Genomic DNA, 20,659 nt, shown 5'->3' on the forward strand with positions numbered 1-20,659 from the left:
TATCCACCGACAGATAAAAACCGAAACAGTCTGATCTCACACACACGCAGGAAACTTGAATTTTCAGTGGGAAAATCCGCAGCTCCATGAAACTGTAAAGAAACGTCAGCAGCTGGATGGATTCAAACACACACAGCTTTTCTTCTTCTCTCATCACTAGAGGAACAGGAAATATAAAGTGCACTTAGATACCAACTCCACAGATCATTTACTCACTGACTGGCTTTGGGGGAAAGATGGAACACTTCTTTTTTTCACAAAGCCTGGAAAGTAAAGTGTGGACCCCCCCCCCCCCCCCGCACTCCGTTATACTTAAACTACTATTTCCACTTACCTTTACCTGTGCTTTTGAGTGCAGTGTCAGTCATTTCCTGGTGAAGTTTAACAGACACTAATGATCAGTGATTCAGCTGGAACATTCCTGTTTTATAGAGCGTCTGCACATATGTAACCCCCCCCCCCCCCAGGCCACGCCCCTCTCAGTCAGACTGAGTGTCTTAAACCAACCTGCTCAACATGACGGAGTATAGCAGTAAACACAGCCAGAGCAAAGGAACATGGGAAATCTGAAATGAAATGAAGGACAGTTGGACTGGACATGGATCTGTACCAGCTACCAAAGAACAAGTGGTCCATGAACACTGACATGTGGACACACATGGAGGATCCAGACCTGATCCAGGGGGGAGGGGGTCAGCGCTATTTAGACCTGAAACTAATATACATGGTTTCATCACGACTGACAACCAGGGTCCAAAACTAGGACCAGAACCAGCTGATCCAAAGGCTCCAAAACTAGGACCAGAACCAGCTAATCCAAAGGCTCCAAAACTAGGACCAGAACCAGCTGATCCAAAGGCTCCAAAACTAGGGCCCAGAACCAGCTGATCCAAAGGCTCCAAAACTAGGACCCAGAACCAGCTGATTCAACGGGTCTAAAACTAGGGCCCAGAACCAGCTGATCCAAAGGGTCTAAAACTAGGGCCCAGAACCAGCTGATTCAACGGGTCTAAAACTAGGGCCCAGAACCAGCTGATCCAAAGGCTCCAAAACTAGGACCAGAACCAGCTGATCCAAAGGTCATTTCCAGTAGAGCGTGGACTGACCCCAGTGAATATATGCATGATCTACTGGTTAAATTATGAGGTTTTTTTATAACTACAACTTTATTCTCAGAACATTGTGATTCTTTTTGTATTCGACTTTATTCTCATAAAATTACAGGTTTTATCTCCATATTTTCTGACTTTCTTCTGGTAGTGCCCAGTGTTTTTCTTTTCTTCTGTGGTCCTAATACTCCGTCGTAGCTTTATTCTCCAGTTCCTCCGTATTTGTAAAACTAGGTTGGCCTCAGTTTCAGTTCGTTTATTAATCATGTAGGAGCACAAGGTTCACAATCACAAAATGAGACAAAAACCAGGAAAGATCTGATCATGAAACCAAGAGCTGCACTAAGAAGGACCGTTAGCCAAAACAGTCGGTCATTTCAGGTCTGATTGGACCCAAAAATACAGCATCAGTGAATGTTAGCTGACACCAAACAGGACCCACAGATCTAGGTTTGGTTTCCTGGGTTTGTGGATCCATCTCCTTTTCTTTTCTTTGTCTTTCGTTGTCTGTAAAACGATAGCTCCCACTGCTTTAAGAACCTGAAAATACAATCATTCTGACAACAGCTCTGCCCCATTTTGGATTCAGTATTGTTCTTCAGTTCAGACAGGATTGAAGCCAACGCTGTCAATCATCTGCCTCTGTCTGACACTCAGTGGGCGGAACCGCAGTGACTTCCACTAGCAGTGACGTCACATGCAGACCCTCTATTAAACAGAACAAACCTGACTTTTTTTTTTATTATGTGTTTGACTGGCACTTCACCATCAGCCTGTTGAGCAGACCTGAGGACCCCTGCATGACTGAATTACATTTATGAGCTGAACTAGTAAAAGGTGATGTCACAGTTGAATGAGCTTCTTTTATTCGCCTGTTGAATATTATAGGTTGCTCTTCATCCAGATATGACCATCATCAACAAAAGTCAAGATTTATTTCAAACTGGAACTAGAAATTGGCGTAGCATCACTAAAATGGAGGGCAGTTCACAGTTTGACCCCTCCCTCTCCATCAAAGTGACTAAAAGATCTGCATTTTTCTGCAGACAGCTGTGATGCATCCCTTCTAACTCAGGCATTTTATTCCATTTCCTGCATTTTGGTTTGGTTCATTTTGAAATAAACTGAGTTTTCCATTTTTTTAGATGCTCTGTTCTCTATTTTCTCATATTAAAGGTGATACATATAAGTCGTTTACTGTTTGAACGTCTAAAATCTTAACTTATTTAATTTATATCAGTTGTGACACATTTTTTTAAAAGTATTGCACGGGAATGCAAATGTCGCCTTAAAAATCCCTTGGAGGTTCAGTAGAATAGTTTGCTAGTTTTGCATGAAAAAGGCATTGTTTTCACTGTCAGGTTTCCAATTTGATGCTTCTCTCTTTTTTTTTTTTTTTTTATAATTTATTGAAGACTAATTGTCTTAGCTCTAATATTTATTTGTGGTGCCTTCACTGCCTCACTTGAGTGACATGCTGATGTTTGACAGACAAAATGAAAACATTTTATTGAATTTTATTATGACACCTTAAACCCATAATGACCCCCATGATTAAAAGGTACATTTCCATTTGCTACTAACTTTATTAAATGTCTGAGAAGTGCATGAAATGTCTGCATTAAAACCCACTGGAGCCAATAAATCTGTTCTGTAAAACAAATCCATCCAGCTAAAAGCCCTGATTCTGACCTGAACCAGTGACTAAAGCAGCACAAATCAGCCTGTTGAAGTCAACTCACTGCAGGTTTTCATGTGTTTTTTTGTTTGTATGTGTGTGTTTTGGCTGGCCTCATTTGCCACCATCGCTCTCACCTCAGGTGACGTCAGTGAGCTCCCAGGTAAAAAAAACCCACCTGCACCCACCCCCATCCCTCCCCATCCACAGACACCCTGAAACCCAGACCAGCAGCTCAACCTTGGTCTGTTTTCAATCACGCAAATTTACTGTAACCTTTTAACATTTGAACTATTTTAAAGACATTTTCACAGAGCATTAATATAAAAATGGAAGCATGATGGCTGTTTTTAAAATTTGCTGCTAAAGACGTACAAATATTTAGTTAATGAAAAGTGACTTTTCATGGTGTCCGTCTGGTTCTCAGGGTGTTTGAAGGCTGCATTAACCCTTTGACTGCTCTGTTCGTCCTGATACTTTCCCGTATTTTAAACTAACCCGCTTCTATTTATCAGCCTTGTGACTTAATAACTCATTACTTGTCTCCAACCCCCCCCCCCCAGGCACCACCCCCTCCATCCATGTGTGGGATGCGATGAGTAAACAGACTTTGTCCATCCTCCGCTGTCCTCACACTAAAGGCGTCAGCTACGTGAACTTCAGCGCTACGGGGAAGCTGCTGCTGTCTGTGGGAGTGGAACCTGAACACACCATCAGTGTGTGGCGCTGGCAGGAAGGTCAGACTGACGCAACAACGCTGAAAAACAACAGATTACTGATGAAAACTGATGTGGGGTTGAACTGTAAACCTCCTTTACACTGGCCCTGATGGTGTTAAAATGTGATTTAACCCCTCAAGACCCACAACTATTTTTGTCACAACTTCCCAATCATCAGTTATTAATAATATTATCCTCTGTATTTTGTATTTTTGAGTGAAAATCCTGTATTTTTTTATATTTAATTTACTGATCATGTAGATTTTCATACAAGTAAAATTCAAAGTATAAAAGTAGATTCAAAGGTAATTATATCAAAACTGAAAAAAGTGAAAGAAAAAGTGATTTTTTTAAGTAAAATGTATCATTAACTGCACATAAGTCTGTCCATCCACTGTCATTTATCAGACTTCATGGGTTTTACTGGTGAATCAATGTTGTAGAAGATGACAGTGTTTCCATGTTCACTACAGAGCCTCTGAACGTCCACATGGGTCATATCTGACCATGAAAAAATTACAACCTGTATTTTACACCAATTATTTACATGGATTGATAGGATCAGTGGACCAGCAGGTATTGAACAGTTTAGATCAGTAGATGGTTTTGGTAGACGGTGAATGTTTGGGTTTTTATTGGTTAAATGAGTAGATGAGCTAAATTAAACTGGACTATAATACTGTAGTTGACAGTGTTAAACATCTGGTGAACAAAACTTAAATGATAAAAGAATAATTGATATATCAAAATCCTACTGCGAGTGGATATTTAATTAGAACAGTATTGTCCGTCCTGCAGGATCCAGAGTCTGCAGTAAAGCCGGACATCCGGACCGGATCTTCGTGGTGGAGTTCCGTCCAGATTCAGACTCACAGTTTGTGTCGGTGGGAATCAAACACGTCAAGTTCTGGACGCTGGCCGGTGGGGCGCTGATGTACAAGAAAGGCGTGGTGGGGACGGTGGAGGACGGCAGGATGCAGACCATGCTGTCGGTCGCCTTCGGTGCTGTGAGTCCCAACATATTTACTGTGTGTTTAGTTTATTGTTCATCTTGGCTGGGTAGAGGACTTAATCACTGTTTCCATCCATTTGTCTTGGACATGTTAAGCATAGCAGTAGATACAAAGATACAAAGGCAATAGACAGTGTTTGGATGTTATTAGAAAAAAACACTTTTTTCATACAGATGGTTTGTTATTTGTTTTTAAGCAAAGATGCTATACCGTATGATGTGGCATTTTTACACTTTTCATTTGTAATGTTAAAATGCTCCTAATAAGCGTGTGTCAAAGTAAAATGTAGAAGAAATCCACCAGGTATTGAAACTCAAAAATGTGTAATTCTCATATATTGCTCATATTTCTGATAAAATTCTGACCAATCATTTTATTCGGTCCGAATGAAATAACTGGCCGAACCTGGCTGAGCCTCCTGTCAATCATCCATTATCGCTGTCTCTGCATCAGATATGTGTCCCTCTGAATCTGACGCTTCACTGTTGCTGCTGTCACTGACCACAGTCTACTGTCTAAGGATGTGAGTGGATAGAACTGAAAAAAAAAAAAACAGATTTATGAAAAGAAACAACTAAAGGGAACAAACAGGAGTCTGATGAATGAAGGATGGAGATAGAAGTCCAGTAGTCTGGTGTACTGGACTAACAGACAGGTCAAAGGTCAGCTTTTATGACCGCAGGACTCATACAGGTACATGTACCTGGTGTCACACAGAGTAGGATTATGGAGGATGATAAATGTGTGGACTATGAAACCTCAAATGTCCACGGAAAATTCGTGGAGGCCGTGCGTTCACAGTGCGCGCGCCCATCACCTGGACACCTCATCATGTAGTGAAGACCCTGACCCAGCACAGCACAGACCAGACCCTTAAATACAGGGTCTACTGATGAAACAGCAGCAGGTGGATGGTGTATCTGATTACTGAGGGAGGGGTCCGCAGACACACCGAAGCGGACCGGACCTCCACCTCCACCTCCGCTTCCACCGTGGGCATCAGGGGAGAGGAGGACAGTGTCAGAGCTCAGGCAGGGGGAAGGGGGCGGGGCTTTGGAGGGAGGAGGGCTGTTTGTGTTCCAACTTTTACGTGAGTGCTGTGAGAAATGCCACATCGGTAGGTGGAGCTTTAAATGGTGTTAGTTTGAAAGGCAGCACTTTTGTTGTCATTGCAGTGAAACAGACAGGAGGGAAAAGTCTTTGTCATATGAAGGAGGCCCTGGAATGTTTTATTTGACACAGGACAGGCCTGTCAGCAGGAAGGCCGAGAACTACTGCACTAAAGAGGATCAAAGATGGATTTCTGTCCTCGGACGCAGTACACAGGCCATGGTGCCTCATATGTGAAACATAGTGCAAACAGCTGAATGTGTTCGTCGTGTGTTTGCAGAATAACCTGACGTTCACAGGTGCTATTAATGGCGACGTGTACGTGTGGAGGGATCACTACCTGCTGAGGGTGGTGGGAAAGGCCCACACTGGCCCCGTTTTCACCATGTACACCACCCTGAGAGATGGACTCATCGTCACCGGAGGAAAAGAGCGGCCGTGAGTCATCAAACAGCAGCTGTACAATTCTATGTAATGACAAAAAAGTCCTGCAGTATTTGGTTGGACTGACTTTAGCTTTGATTATGGGATGCATTTGTTTATGCCATGCATCACTAAACACCCCCAAGACGAGGAGTTTAATTCAGCTGCACATGATAATACATTGAATCTGTGTCTGGGCTGATTTTTACATCTCAACTCTGTTACTGAGCTTAAGCTTTATAGGATGGAAACACACCCTTAAGATCAACAAAAAAAATCCAAAAGTTTATTTGAACGACATTACCTACTCAGTCATGACTAACTTGGTTTTGAGACTTCCTGCCCTTATATCCAACCACCTCTTCCATTTCACTGGAGTAAAAGTTCAGAAGTGAATCTCCTGTTTAATCTAATATATGTTTTAACTTTCAAAGTGCATATGAAGGAACCCTGAATACACTTAATTTGTTCTTTTTTTCCCATTTTTCCCCCAAATATATGTGTATATATATATATATATATATATATATATATGTATAGGGGGTGGGGAAGCAAAATTTCCAATGAACATTTAGTTGTTTTTTCTCAGCAGACACTACGTCAGTTGTTTTGAAACCAAGCATATACTGATGTCATAATCATACCTAACACTATTATCCATACCTTTTCACAAACTTTTGCCCATATGAGTAATCAGGAAAGCAAACGTCAAAGAGTGTGTGATTTGCTGAATGCACTCGTCACACCAGAGGAGATTTCAAAAATAGTTGGAGTGTCCATAAAGACTGTTTATAATGGAAAGAAGAGAATGACTATGAGCAAAACTATTACCAGAAAGTCTGGAAGATACTATTAAAGAAGAATGGGAGAAGTTGTCACCCCAATATTTGAGGAACAGTTGCACAAGTTTCAGGAAGCGTGTGAAGGCAGTTATTGAGAAAGAAGGAGGACACATAGAATAAAAACATTTTCTATTATGTACATTTTCTTGTGGCAAATAAATTCTCATGACTTTCAATAAACTAATTGGTCATACACTGTCTTTAAATCCTGCCTCAAAATACTGTAAATTTTGCTTCCCCACCCTGTATATATTATATATATATATATATATATATATATATATATATATATATATATATATATATATATATATATATATGATTTGCAGATTAGATAACACTTTTAATTTTGTTGTACATGCTACAGTTTCAATAAACATGTTTCTATTCTATTCTATTCTATTCTATTCTATTCTATTCTATTTTTTCTTATATATAACCCAGCTGTTATTGTGTTATGTATAGAAAAACTCATGATAGATGAGCCACTAAAATGTAAATGTGATTTTATTCTGTTCTTAATAAGTGAATACATTCTGTTCAGCTGTTCTAAATTGTTTTTTGTGGTTTGTTAAGTTTATTTAGAGGAAGAACATGTAGTGAAATCACAGATATCATCCCCTAAAAGCTTACACTTGAAATAATTACTTTCAGTTTTGACTGAAAATCCAATCACTATTGACAGTATTTCCAATGTTAAATTTGCCAAAGATTAAACTCACATTTTACCTTTTGGGAATAGAATAAACCTGAGATGTTCTAAACCATGAAAATATGAACATAAGCTCATACAGTTGTCCTTGTGTATTAGGACTAAGGAGGGTGGAGCAGTGAAGCTCTGGGATCAGGAGATGAAACGATGCCGCGCGTTTCAGCTGGAGACGGGTCAACAGGTGGAGTGTGTCCGCTCCGTCTGCAGAGGAAAGGTCAGAGGTCACAGCGGTTTATCCTCCTTCCTCCATCAGTGTCCTTCTGTCCACCTCATCCTCCCATCCCTCATCATCCTCAGGGTAAGATCCTGGTCGGGACGAAGGATGGCGAGATCATCGAGGTCGGGGAGAAGAACGCGGCATCCAACCTGCTGCTGGACAGTCACGCCCGGGGGGGGATCTGGGGTCTGAGTGCCCATCCCGCCAAAGAGCTGTGCATCACAGCCAGCGACGACTCCACCATCAGGCTCTGGGACCTCACAGATAAGGTACCAACGATGGACGTCTGTGGTAGTGATGGACGTCTGTGGTAGTGATGAACGTCTGTGATAGCGATGGACGTCTGTGGTAGTGATGAACGTCTGTGGTAGTGATGGACGTCTGTGGTAGTGATGAACATCTGTGATAATGATGGACGTCTGTGGTAGTGATGAACGTCTGTGATAATGATGGACGTCTGTGGTAGTGATGGACGTCTGTGGTAGTGATGGATGTCTGTGGTAATGATGGACGTCTGTGGTAATGATGGACGTCTGTGGTAATGATGGATGTCTGTGATAGTGATGGACGTCTGTGATAATGATGGACGTCTGTGGTAATGATGGATGTCTGTGATAGTGATGGACGTCTGTGATAATAATGGACGTCTGTGGTAATGATGGACGTCTGTGGTAATGATGGACGTCTGTGATAGTGATGGACATCTGTGATAATGATGGACGTCTGTGGTAGTGATGGACGTCTGTGGTAGTGATGAACGTCTGTGATAGTGATGGACGTCTGTGGTAGTGATGAACGTCTGTGATAATGATGGACGTCTGTGGTAGTGATGGACGTCTGTGGTAGTGATGGATGTCTGTGGTAATGATGGACGTCTGTGGTAATGATGGACGTCTGTGGTAATGATGGATGTCTGTGATAGTGATGGACGTCTGTGATAATAATGGACGTCTGTGGTAATGATGGACGTCTGTGGTAATGATGGACATCTGTGGTAATGATGGACGTCTGTGATAGTGATGGACATCTGTGATAATGATGGACGTCTGTGGTAGTGATGGACGTCTGTGGTAGTGATGAACGTCTGTGATAATGATAGACGTCTGTGGTAGTGATGGACGTCTGTGGTAGTGATGGACGTCTGTGGTAGTGATGGATGTCTGTGGTAATGATGGACGTCTGTGATAGTGATGGACGTCTGTGATAATGATGGACGTCTGTGATAGTGATGGACGTCTGTGGTAATGATGGACGTCTGTGGTAATGATGGACGTCTGTGGTAATGATGGACGTCTGTGATAGTGATGAACGTCTGTGATAGCGATGGACGTCTGTGGTAGTGATGAACGTCTGTGGTAGTGATGGACGTCTGTGGTAGTGATGAACGTCTGTGATAATGATGGACGTCTGTGGTAGTGATGGACGTCTGTGGTAGTGATGGATGTCTGTGGTAATGATGGACGTCTGTGGTAATGATGGACGTCTGTGGTAATGATGGATGTCTGTGATAGTGATGGACGTCTGTGATAATGATGGACGTCTGTGGTAATGATGGATGTCTGTGATAGTGATGGACGTCTGTGATAATAATGGACGTCTGTGGTAATGATGGACGTCTGTGGTAATGATGGACGTCTGTGGTAATGATGGACGTCTGTGATAGTGATGGACATCTGTGATAATGATGGACGTCTGTGGTAGTGATGGACGTCTGTGGTAGTGATGAACGTCTGTGGTAGTGATGGACGTCTGTGGTAGTGATGAACGTCTGTGATAGTGATGGACGTCTGTGGTAGTGATGAACGTCTGTGATAATGATGGACGTCTGTGGTAGTGATGGACGTCTGTGGTAGTGATGGATGTCTGTGGTAATGATGGACGTCTGTGGTAATGATGGACGTCTGTGGTAATGATGGATGTCTGTGATAGTGATGGACGTCTGTGATAATAATGGACGTCTGTGGTAATGATGGATGTCTGTGGTAATGATGGACGTCTGTGATAGTGATGGACATCTGTGATAATGATGGACGTCTGTGGTAGTGATGGACGTCTGTGGTAGTGATGAACGTCTGTGATAATGATAGACGTCTGTGGTAGTGATGGACGTCTGTGGTAGTGATGGACGTCTGTGGTAGTGATGGATGTCTGTGGTAATGATGGACGTCTGTGATAGTGATGGACGTCTGTGATAATGATGGGCGTCTGTGATAGTGATGGACGTCTGTGGTAATGATGGACGTCTGTGGTAATTATGGACGTCTGTGGTAATGATGGACGTCTGTGATAATGATGGATGTCTGTGATAGTGATGGACGTCTGTGGTAGTGATGGATGTCTGTGATAATGATGGACGTCTGTGATAATGATGGACGTCTGTGATAGTGATGGACGTCTGTGGTAATGATGGACGTCTGTGGTAGTGATGGATGTCTGTGGTAATGATGGATGTCTGTGATAATGATGGACGTCTGTGATAATGATGGACGTCTGTGATAGGGATGGATGTCTGTGATAATGATGGACGTCTGTGATAGTGATGGACGTCTGTGATAGGGATGGATATCTGTGATAATGATGGACGTCTGTGATAATAATGGACGTCTGTGGTAATGATGGACGCCTGTGATAATGATGGACATCTGTGATAATGATGGACGTCTGTGATAATGATGGACGTCTGTGATAGGGATGGATGTCTGTGATAATGATGGACGTCTGTGATAATGATGGACGTCTGTGGTAGTGATGGATGTCTGTTATAATGATGGACGTCTGTGGTAGTGATGGATGTCTGTGGTAATGATGGACGTCTGTGGTAGTGATGGACGTCTGTGGTAGTGATGGACGTCTGTGATAATGATGGACGTCTGTGGTAGTGATGGACGTCTGTGATAATGATGGACGTCTGTGGTAGTGATTTATGTCTGTGGTAATGATGGACGTCTGTGGTAGTGATGGACGTCTGTGGTAGTGATGGACGTCTGTGATAATGATGGACGTCTGTGGTAGTGATGGATGTCTGTGGTAATGATGGATGTCTGTGGTAATGATGGACGTCTGTGGTAGTGATGGATGTCTGTGGTAGTGATGGATGTCTGTGGTAATGATGGATGTCTGTGGTAATGATGGATGTCTGTGATAATGATGGATGTCTGTGGTAGTGATGGATGTCTGTGGTAATGATGGACGTCTGTGGTAGTGATGGACGTCTGTGGTAGTGATGGACGTCTGTGGTAGTGATGGACGTCTGTGGTAGTGATGTGCTGTGAAGACTCTGAACTAACTCTAAACCTCACACATTGTGACGTGTTACTGACACTGAATTGTGGACAGAGGTTCAGTCCACAGCTCCGTCTGTTGAACCCTTTTTCTGTCTCTTTGTAGAAACTGTTGAATAAGGTGTGTGTCGGCCACGCCGCCCGCTGTGTGAGCTACAGCGCAGATGGTGAGATGCTGGCAGTGGGGATGAAGAACGGCGAGTTCCTCCTCCTCCTCGCCAACTCATTAAAGATGTGGGCCAAGAAACGGGACCGCAGCGCCGGCATCCAGGACATCCGGTACAGAGGAGCGGACCGACCCGGTCCAGACACTGGTCTCTGAACGACAGTCACTCGTCTGTCAGGGTTCAGTGGCACTGTGTGATGTGTGTGTTTGTGCGTTTGTGTGTTTGTGTGTTTGCAGGTTCAGTCCAGACCGGCGGCTCCTGGCGGTGGGTTCTGTGGAGAACACAGTGGATGTGTACGATGTTGGAGGAGGTCCGAGTCTGAACCGGCTGGTTTACTGCACCGACATCCCCTCCTTCATCCTGCAGATGGACTTCTCTGCAGACAGCGGCTACATACAGGTACACACACACACACACACACGCACACACACACACACACACACGCACACACACACGCACACACACACACACACGCACACACACACGCACACACACACACACACACACACACACACACACTCAGGAGTTTTGTCATAGAAGGTATTGCATGACTCCTCCTTATGACTGGCACTAAATCCTCCCCTGGTTCACAGGTGTCAAACATGCGGCCCGGGGGCCACATCCGGCCCATCAGAGGGTCCAGTCCGGCCCCTGGGATGAATTTGTGAAATGCAGAAATTACACTGACTATATTAACAATCAAGGATGTTAGAAACATTCTAGGACAATTCATTCTCACGTGGGTCAGACCAGTAAAACACTATCATAATAACCAATAAATAATGAAAACTACAAATTTTTCTCTTTGTTGTAGTGTAAAAAAAAAGTAAAATTACACAAAAATGTTTACATTTACAAACTATCCTTTTGCAAAAAATGTGAATAACCTGAGATTTCTGAAGAGAAGTATGTGAAATGTTCACAATATTCTGCCTCTTACTAAATGTTTTGTGTATTTGTAGATCCACTGCGATCTGTAAGTTGTGATGCACATGTATAAATGATAAACTAAGGCGTAATATTGTTAAAATTGCATTTATTTTTCTTAAGAATTTTCAGGTTCATATTTGTTCATGTTATGTTCAAGTACGGTTTCTTAGATATAAACATTTTCATTACAGAATTTGACTTTTTTCACTCAAAAACAGAGAAAATACGTTGGAGTTGACATTATTTATCAGTTCTTATCCTATTATTTATATTATTGTACTGGTCCGGCCCACTTTAGATCATATTAGGCTGGATGTGAAACTGAACTAAAATGAGTTTGACAGCCCTGCCCTAGTTCACCTAGAAGATCTAAAATGTCATTGCTGGGCAGCAGCACCAGATTCATTTTAGAGGTGGGGGTGGGTGGGGTTGTTGGATTGAATGACTGTCAGGTGCTCAGAATTTTGTCACACTGTAGCATATATCTGAATTATTTTTTCTTCCGTCATTCCAAAAATCTTCACACAAGGGTGAAAAATGCGTTGCCTTGTTTCATCGTTTCAGTGTCTCCTTTTTGAAACAATATCCACAGCTGTTCGTGCAAAATTACACATACAAATCATTTGTACCTCCATTTGCGACGCATTAAATATAGACGCAGTTTCTATGAGCGAAATTGCATGTGCTAAATTAATATATTTACATTTTCTCCTCCCAGCACACACACAATTGCGCGTATTCATTGTGACAAACGTACTAACCGGATGCACACGCGCTATTTTGCGCCTTTGAAAGACCCAACCCTTAGTGCACACTGTCAGTAAATCTGTTTGGACATTTTTTTTTGCGTGTGCAATGATTTTGCACACGTTTTAATACACGCAAACCTTTAGTGGATCCGGCCCTAAATGTAGTGGTTAACTCAGCTTCTTCATGAACTACCTCTGGGTCATCAGTGAAAGACTGATGATTGAATATAAATGTATAAATGGATGAGTGTGAGTCTTGTGTGTGTGTGTGTGTGTGTGTGTGTGTGTGTGTGTGTGTGTGTGTGTGTGTGTGTGTGTGCTCGCAGGTGTCTACAGGTGCGTATAAGCGTCAGGTGTTTGAGGTTCCATCGGGGAAGCTGGTAAACGACCAGACCGTCATCGACAGAATCACCTGGGCGACCTGGACCAGGTAACACTGGGGTTTGTGCCGGCATTAAAAAACAACACAATTTTTAGTTTAGTTTATTTAAAAAATGCAACAAAAGTAATCTTACGTAGTACTTAGAAATAAAACAAATTGCAAGTAAACATGAAAAAAATGTATACATTAACATGAAAACAAAGTGTGACTTCATTCGTACATTCAAAAAGGAGTGGGAGGAAGTAGAACTAAAGGAGAGGAAGTAGAACTAAAGGAGAGGAAGTAGAACTAAAGGAGAGGAAGTAGAACTAAAGGAGAGGAAGTAGAACGAAAGGAGAGGGAGGAAGTAGAACTAAAGGAGAGGAAGTAGAACTAAAGGAGAACTAAAGGAGAGGAAGTAGAACTAAAGGAGAGGAAGTAGAACTAAAGGAGAGGAAGTAGAACTAAAGGAGAGGAAGTAGAACTAAAGGAGAGGGAGGAAGTAGAACTAAAGGAGAGGAAGTAGAACTAAAGGAGAACTAAAGGAGAGGAAGTAGAACTAAAGGAGAGGAAGTAGAACTAAAGGAGAGGAAGTAGAACTAAAGGAGAGGAAGTAGAACTAAAGGAGAGGAAGTAGAACTAAAGGAGGGAGAGGAGACGAAAGGAGAGAAGTAGAACTAAAGGAGAGGAGTAGAACTAAAGGAGAGGAGTAGAACTAAAGGAGAGGAAGTAGAACTAAAGGAGAGGAAGTAGAACTAAAGGAGAGGAAGTAGAACTAAAGGAGAGGAAGTAGAACTAAAGGAAGGAGGAAGTAGAACTAAAGGAGAGGAAGTAGAACTAAAGGAGAGGAAGTAGAACTAAAGGAGAGGGAGTAGAACTAAAGGAGAGGGAGGAAGTAGAACTAAAGGAGAGGAAGTAGAACTAAAGGAGAGGGAGGAAGTAGAACTAAAGGAGAGGAAGTAGAACTAAAGGAGAGGAAGTAGAACTAAAGGAGAGGAAGTAGAACTAAAGGAGAGGAAGTAGAACTAAAGGAGAGGGAGGAAGTAGAACTAAAGGAGAGGAAGTAGAACTAAAGGAGAGGAAGTAGAACTAAAGGAGAGGGAGGAAGTAGAACTAAAGGAGAGGAAGTAGAACTAAAGGAGAGGGAGTAGAACTAAAGGAGAGGAAGTAGAACTAAAGGAGAGGAAGTAGAACTAAAGGAGAGGAAGTAGAACTAAAGGAGAGGAAGTAGAACTAAAGGAGAGGGAGGAAGTAGAACTAAATGAGTGGGAGGAAGTAGAACTAAAGGAGAGGGAGGAAGTAGAACTAAAGGAGAGGAAGTAGAACTAAAGGAGAGGGAGTAGAACTAAAGGAGAGGAAGTAGAACTAAAGGAGAGGGAGTAGAACTAAAGGAGAGGGAGGAAGTAGAACTAAAGGAGAGGGAGTAGAACTAAAGGAGAGGAAGTAGAACTAAAGGAGAGGAAGTAGAACTAAAGGAGAGGGAGGAAGTAGAACTAAAGGAGAGGGAGTAGAACTAAAGGAGTGGGAGGAAGTAGAACTAAAGGAGAGGGAGGAAGTAGAACTAAAGGAGAGGAAGTAGAACTAAAGGAGAGGAAGTAGAACTAAAGGAGAGGGAGGAAGTAGAACTAAAGGAGAGGGAGTAGAACTAAAGGAGTGGGAGGAAGTAGAACTAAAGGAGAGGGAGGAAGTAGAACTAAAGGATAGGGAGGAAGTAGAACTAAAGGAGAGGGAGGAAGTAGAACTAAAGGAGAGGAAGTAGAACTAAAGGAGAGGAAGTAGAACTAAAGGAGAGGGAGGAAGTAGAACTAAAGGAGAGGGAGGAAGTAGAACTAAAGGAGTGGGAGGAAGTAGAACTAAAGGAGAGGGAGGAAGTAGAACTAAAGGAGAGGAAGTAGAACTAAAGGAGAGGAAGTAGAACTAAAGGAGAGGGAGGAAGTAGAACTAAAGGAGAGGGAGGAAGTAGAACTAAAGGAGAGGAAGTAGAACTAAAGGAGAGGAAGTAGAACTAAAGGAGTGGGAGGAAGTAGAACTAAAGGAGTGGGAGGAAGTAGAACTAACAACAATCACCTTGACCCTGTATGTGGTGAAACTCCAGCTGATCCGTACGGTGGGTGAATGTGCTGCTGCTGCTGTTTCTCCCTCAGTGTTTTGGGGGAGGAGGTTTTGGGGATCTGGCCTCGGAATGCAGACAAAGCGGACGTCATCTGTGCTTGTGTGTCCCACGCCGGCCTCAGTATCGTCACCGGGGACGACTTTGGACTGGTGAAGCTGTTCGACTTCCCCTGCACAGACAAGTTTGTGAGTCCGCGTCTACGTCAGCGTCTGTCCAACGTGTCCGACGTCACTGAAGAACCTCCACACTGGTCAGACTTCATTTGTGTTGACTGTGTCGGTTTTGCGTCCACAGGCCAAACACAAGCGTTACCTGGGCCACTCTGCCCATGTGACCAACATCCGCTTCTCCCACGACGACAAGTATGTGATTAGTACAGGAGGAGACGACTGCAGGTGAACGCAACACAACACAACACAACACAACACACAACAGTACACACTATAGTACACTATTATACTACAAACTGTACTATCACGCAGTATACTCTATTATTATACTACAAACTGTACTATCACGCAGTATACTCTATTATTATACTACAAACTGTACTATCACACAGTATACTCTACTATTATACTACAAACTGTACTATCACGCAGTATACTCTACTATTATACTACAAACTGTACTATCATACAGTATACTCTATTATTATACTACAAACTGTACTATCATACAGTATACTCTATTATTATACTACAAACTGTACTATCACACAGTATACTCTACTATTATACTACAAACTGTACTATCACGCAGTATACTCTACTATTATACTACAAACTGTACTATCACACAGTATACTCTACTATTATACTACAAACTGTACTATCACGCAGTATACTCTACTATTATACTACAAACTGTACTATCACGCAGTATACTCTATTATTATACTACAAACTGTACTATCACACAGTATACTCTATTATTATACTACAAACTGTACTATCACGCAGTATACTCTATTATTATACTACAAACTGTACTATCATACAGTATACTCTATTATTATACTACAAACTGTACTATCATACAGTATACTCTATTATTATACTACAAACTGTACTATAATACTACATACTGATACCATAATACTACATACTGCACTATGATGAAGTACTGTTTTATGCCCTTTCAGAGTATGTAGTAGTGTGTACTGTAGTAGTGTGTGTACTGTAGTAGTAGTGTGTACTGTAGTAGTGTGTACTGTAGTAGTAGTGTGTACTGTAGTAGTGTGTACTGTAGTAGTGTGTACTGTAGTAGTAGTGTGTACTGTAGTAGTGTGTACTGTAGTAGTGTGTACTGTAGTAGTAGTGTGTACTGTAGTAGTAGTGAGTACTGTAGTAGTGTGTACTGTAGTAGTGTGTACTGTAGTAGTGTGTACTGTAGTTTTCCTTCTATTCTTTTTCATCTCTTTCTTTTTTTCTATTTCGTTGCTCAGACAGAATCTGTTTGTGGTTGTTGTTGTTTTTCTAATGTGTTTGTATGATTGTGTGTGTTTTAGTGTGTTTGTGTGGAAATGCCTGTAACCATGGAAACCTGTGATGCAAACGCCTTAACAGAACCACAAGTGGATCCACTGGGACTCAAACCCACAACCGTTTCACACCAGAGTCTGATGCTGGTTTTCCTGGAGGTAAACACCTCAGGGTGTTCAGATCTGCTGTGTCCACTGTGGAACCCACTGGAACCCAATAGAACCCAGTGGAACCTAACAGAACCCAGTGGAACCCAATAGAACCCAGTGGAACCTAACAGAACCCAGTGGAACCCAATAGAACCCAGTAGAACCTAATAGAACCCAGTGGAACCCAATAGAACCCAGTAGAACCCAATAGAACCCAGTAGAACCGTAAAGGTGGAGAACAACACACCACAGACTAAAACTTTAGAGCTGTCATCTAGACCAGAACCACCAGAACCCACCCAGTCTGTGTGGGTCTGAAACAGCTTCAGTACAGGACACTGAAACTGAAACTGAAACTGAAACAAACTGTGGAAACAACAGTCAAAGGAAGACCAGACAGTCTGGACCCAGTTGGTTTGGGTCTCTTAAGGCCATCTGAGTCCATTCCTGTGGACCGGGTGGACCAGGACTGGACCGGGACCAGACCAGGACCAGACCAGGACCGGACCAGGACTGGACCAGGACTGGACCAAACCATCCTGACATCACCGTTCATCTCTCGGAGCCTTTATCATCATCGTCGTCGTCGTCGTCACTCAAGTGCCTTTCTGGATCTTTCTGCCTGTGTTGGAGCGGTTTCTTCTTTTGGAACAGTTGAACACAGTGTTTTTTTAACCATCACTTCTTTTCTATCAGTGTCTGGTGCTACACTGAGAATGTTCACATTTAACTCATGCAAATAGTTGAAAAAAAAACAAAGCTTTTTGCTTTTGCAGCTGCTTTTGGTTTGAAACACACAAAGCATCCAAAGCATGGTGATCGTAAACCACAGCATCTGTGAGCAGGAGTATTTCTGAACATGTTTAAATGTAAATGTTCTTTATACACTTGTGTGGCTGAGTCTGTGAACCGATGAATATTAACTGTCGTGACAAAGTGTCGAAGTCTGGTAGTGTTTAAAGTTTCCTGATTCACAATCACTTCCATGAAAACACAGGATTTTAGGACAAAAAGTCACAACAGAATGTTTTTGTGTCTGAGAAAAAAAAACACAATGTGTGAAAAATGTCCAGTCAAGTCTCAGTTAAAGCAGATCTGTGGATCCAGATCCGGATCTAGATCTAGATCCGGATCTGGATCTGGATCTGGATCTAGTCTGGATCTGAGCAGCCAAGCTGAAAGAACAAAAGAACACAACACTCAAATGGAACTTTGGATCCAAAAGCCTCACTGTTAACATCAGGACGAGTTCAGCTGAGTTTTATTTTAAGAGGATATCTATATTTTTTTACCTTTAATTCCTGCAAAGGCTTACAGTTAGAGTACTCTGAGAAAAAGGGGATATTATAAGAGTGAAGTTGTAATATATTTGAATTAATTTCCAATAGAAAATTCAAAACATTAAGTCATTGTGTTTGGAGTAAAGTGTCAACATTCACATGTTTGATAAAAGGCATTTGTAAAGAAGGTTTGAATCAAACAGAAGGTTTTATTTTATTCACATCAAGTTATCCTCAAAATGTTTTTCTTATAGTATTCTGACTTTTCCTTTAAATATCTGGATGTCTTTTGGATGAGCTTCTCAAAGTAAGGAAAACTAAAATATTTCTTATTTATTTATTCATTTAAAGTTATGAAACAAAATCTAATACTTGTAATTCAAACACAGTCCCAGTTCAATGCCTAAACAGTCCAAGCTGGACCTGGTCTGGACCTGGTCTGGACCTGGTCTGGCCCTGGTCTGTACCTGGTCTGGACCTGGTCTGGCCCTGGTCTGTACCTGGTCTGGCCCTGGTCTGGCCCCTGGTCTGGACCTGGTCTGGCCCTGGTCTGTACCTGGTCTGGACCTGGTCTGGACCTGATCTGGGCCCTGGTCTGGACCTGGTCTGGACCTGATCTGGGCCCTGGTCTGGACCTGATCTGGACCTGGTCTGGACCTGACCTGGGCCCTGGTCTGGACATGGTCTGGACCTGATCTGGACCTGGTCTGGCCCTGGTCTGGACCTGATCTGGCCCTGGTCTGGCCCTGGTCTGGACCTGATCTGGCCCTGGTCTGGACATGGTCTGGACCTGATCTGGACCTGGTCTGGCCCTGGTCTGGACCTGATCTGGCCCTGGTCTGGCCCTGGTCTGGACCTGATCTGGCCCTGGTCTGTACCTGGTCTGGCCCTGGTCTGTACCTGGTCTGGCCCTGGTCTGGACCTGGTCTGTACCTGGTCTGTACCTGGTCTGTACCTGGTCTGGCCCTGGTCTGTACCTGGTCTGGCCCTGGTCTGTACCTGGTCTGGACCTGGTCTGGCCCTGGTCTGTACCTGGTCTGGCCCTGGTCTGTACCTGGTCTGGCCCTGGTCTGTACCTGGTCTGGCCCTGGTCTGTACCTGGTCTGGCCCTGGTCTGGACCTGGTCTGGCCCTGGTCTGGCCCCTTCTGGATGCTGTGGAGCAGACTTCAGTGAAACGGCAGACTCCACTGTGCTTGAGGCTTTGGTTTCATGAGGCTTTTTGTGCCTGTAAACCTCACACACGTGTCGACAAACTTCAGAACGTCTCCAGGACTAGTTTAACCTGAACCTCAGTATTTATTTACAGACATCGTCTGATCATACGATGCCTTCACGTGTTATGGGAATTATAGTAAATATTAGTTACAAACTCAAAAATTGCACATGAACGCCCCCTCATGTCGTATTTTCCACTGGAGAAGTGGGAAAAATGCAGATCCACGGGCTGCAGAGATGAAAAAAACCTTTGACCTTTTCAACATCCATGGATTCATGGTAGATGATAAACAGTTCTTTTATTAACATTCTGCTGCTTTTGCAAAAACAAAGAACGAGTGCTGTATCAGATGAATGAACACGTCCAAAACAGTTTTATTCAGGTCACTATCAGTTGTGTGTCAGACATTTTCCTTTTCGCTACGACTACAAAAGCACTTGAACACAACGCACTCATAATTTCAAATTCACTAATAGAAAGCATGGTCTTCCCAAAGGCACCTGAAGGCAGCATTAAAACCACATGAATGTGACATGTCTGTCGTTTCCTCCTGGTTGAGGACGATGAAGGCTGACCTGGTCATGGAAGGTTCGAAGTGATTTGGCCTCAAATTCAGGAGGAGCCGTGATATTCACAGAAAACCCAAACTAAAACCTGATGAGATGGATGACAGCTGTGGCACCAAGTAAGGAATCTGTGTTTATGTCTTTCAAACAGGACATCAGAACAGTGAAATACTGGTAAATTCAAGAAAAAAAAAAAAGATTACTTATACTTACATGAAACCCAGATGTGGATCATAAAACATCATTCAACAGCCAAATTTTTTGACATTTGTCCATGGAACCTGTGGAAAAGTCTGCGGTGACGCATCCAAATTCATTCATTCAAATACTTTGTTTAAGGATTTTAGATGATGTGGAAATAACACTGTAATAGAACAAGTGTTCAGAGAACGCAGACCTCCACCAAACACCCTGAACAGTGTGCATGTGTGGATGGACTATTTCTGTGTAAATTCCACAGTTTCCAGGTTGTTCCATACACAGAAACAGTTGAATCTGGTCCCAGTCATGTGTCTGTCCAATTAGATTCAATTCACATC

The 20,659-nt window shown here is 42.7% G+C and overlaps 1 protein-coding gene across 1 annotated transcript in view; it reads left to right on the forward strand.

The window, feature by feature from the left end:
- LOC115433967 (echinoderm microtubule-associated protein-like 6) overlaps window positions 1–17,049 on the forward strand; it is a 160,420-nt gene extending 143,371 nt beyond the window's left edge. Inside the window, 12 exon segments of the mRNA XM_030155570.1 lie at window positions 2,930–2,950; window positions 3,351–3,524; window positions 4,305–4,513; window positions 5,910–6,067; window positions 7,706–7,820; window positions 7,904–8,092; window positions 11,211–11,383; window positions 11,508–11,670; window positions 13,277–13,380; window positions 15,456–15,609; window positions 15,719–15,819; window positions 16,935–17,049. Coding sequence (XP_030011430.1) covers window positions 2,930–2,950; window positions 3,351–3,524; window positions 4,305–4,513; window positions 5,910–6,067; window positions 7,706–7,820; window positions 7,904–8,092; window positions 11,211–11,383; window positions 11,508–11,670; window positions 13,277–13,380; window positions 15,456–15,609; window positions 15,719–15,819; window positions 16,935–16,959 — 1,586 coding nt within the window. The 3' untranslated portion in view covers window positions 16,960–17,049.
- Window positions 17,050–20,659: the final 3,610 nt, after the last annotated feature.

The sequence above is a fragment of the Sphaeramia orbicularis genome, chromosome 15, assembly GCF_902148855.1.
Source record: "Sphaeramia orbicularis chromosome 15, fSphaOr1.1, whole genome shotgun sequence".
Classification (NCBI taxonomy): domain Eukaryota; kingdom Metazoa; phylum Chordata; class Actinopteri; order Kurtiformes; family Apogonidae; genus Sphaeramia; species Sphaeramia orbicularis.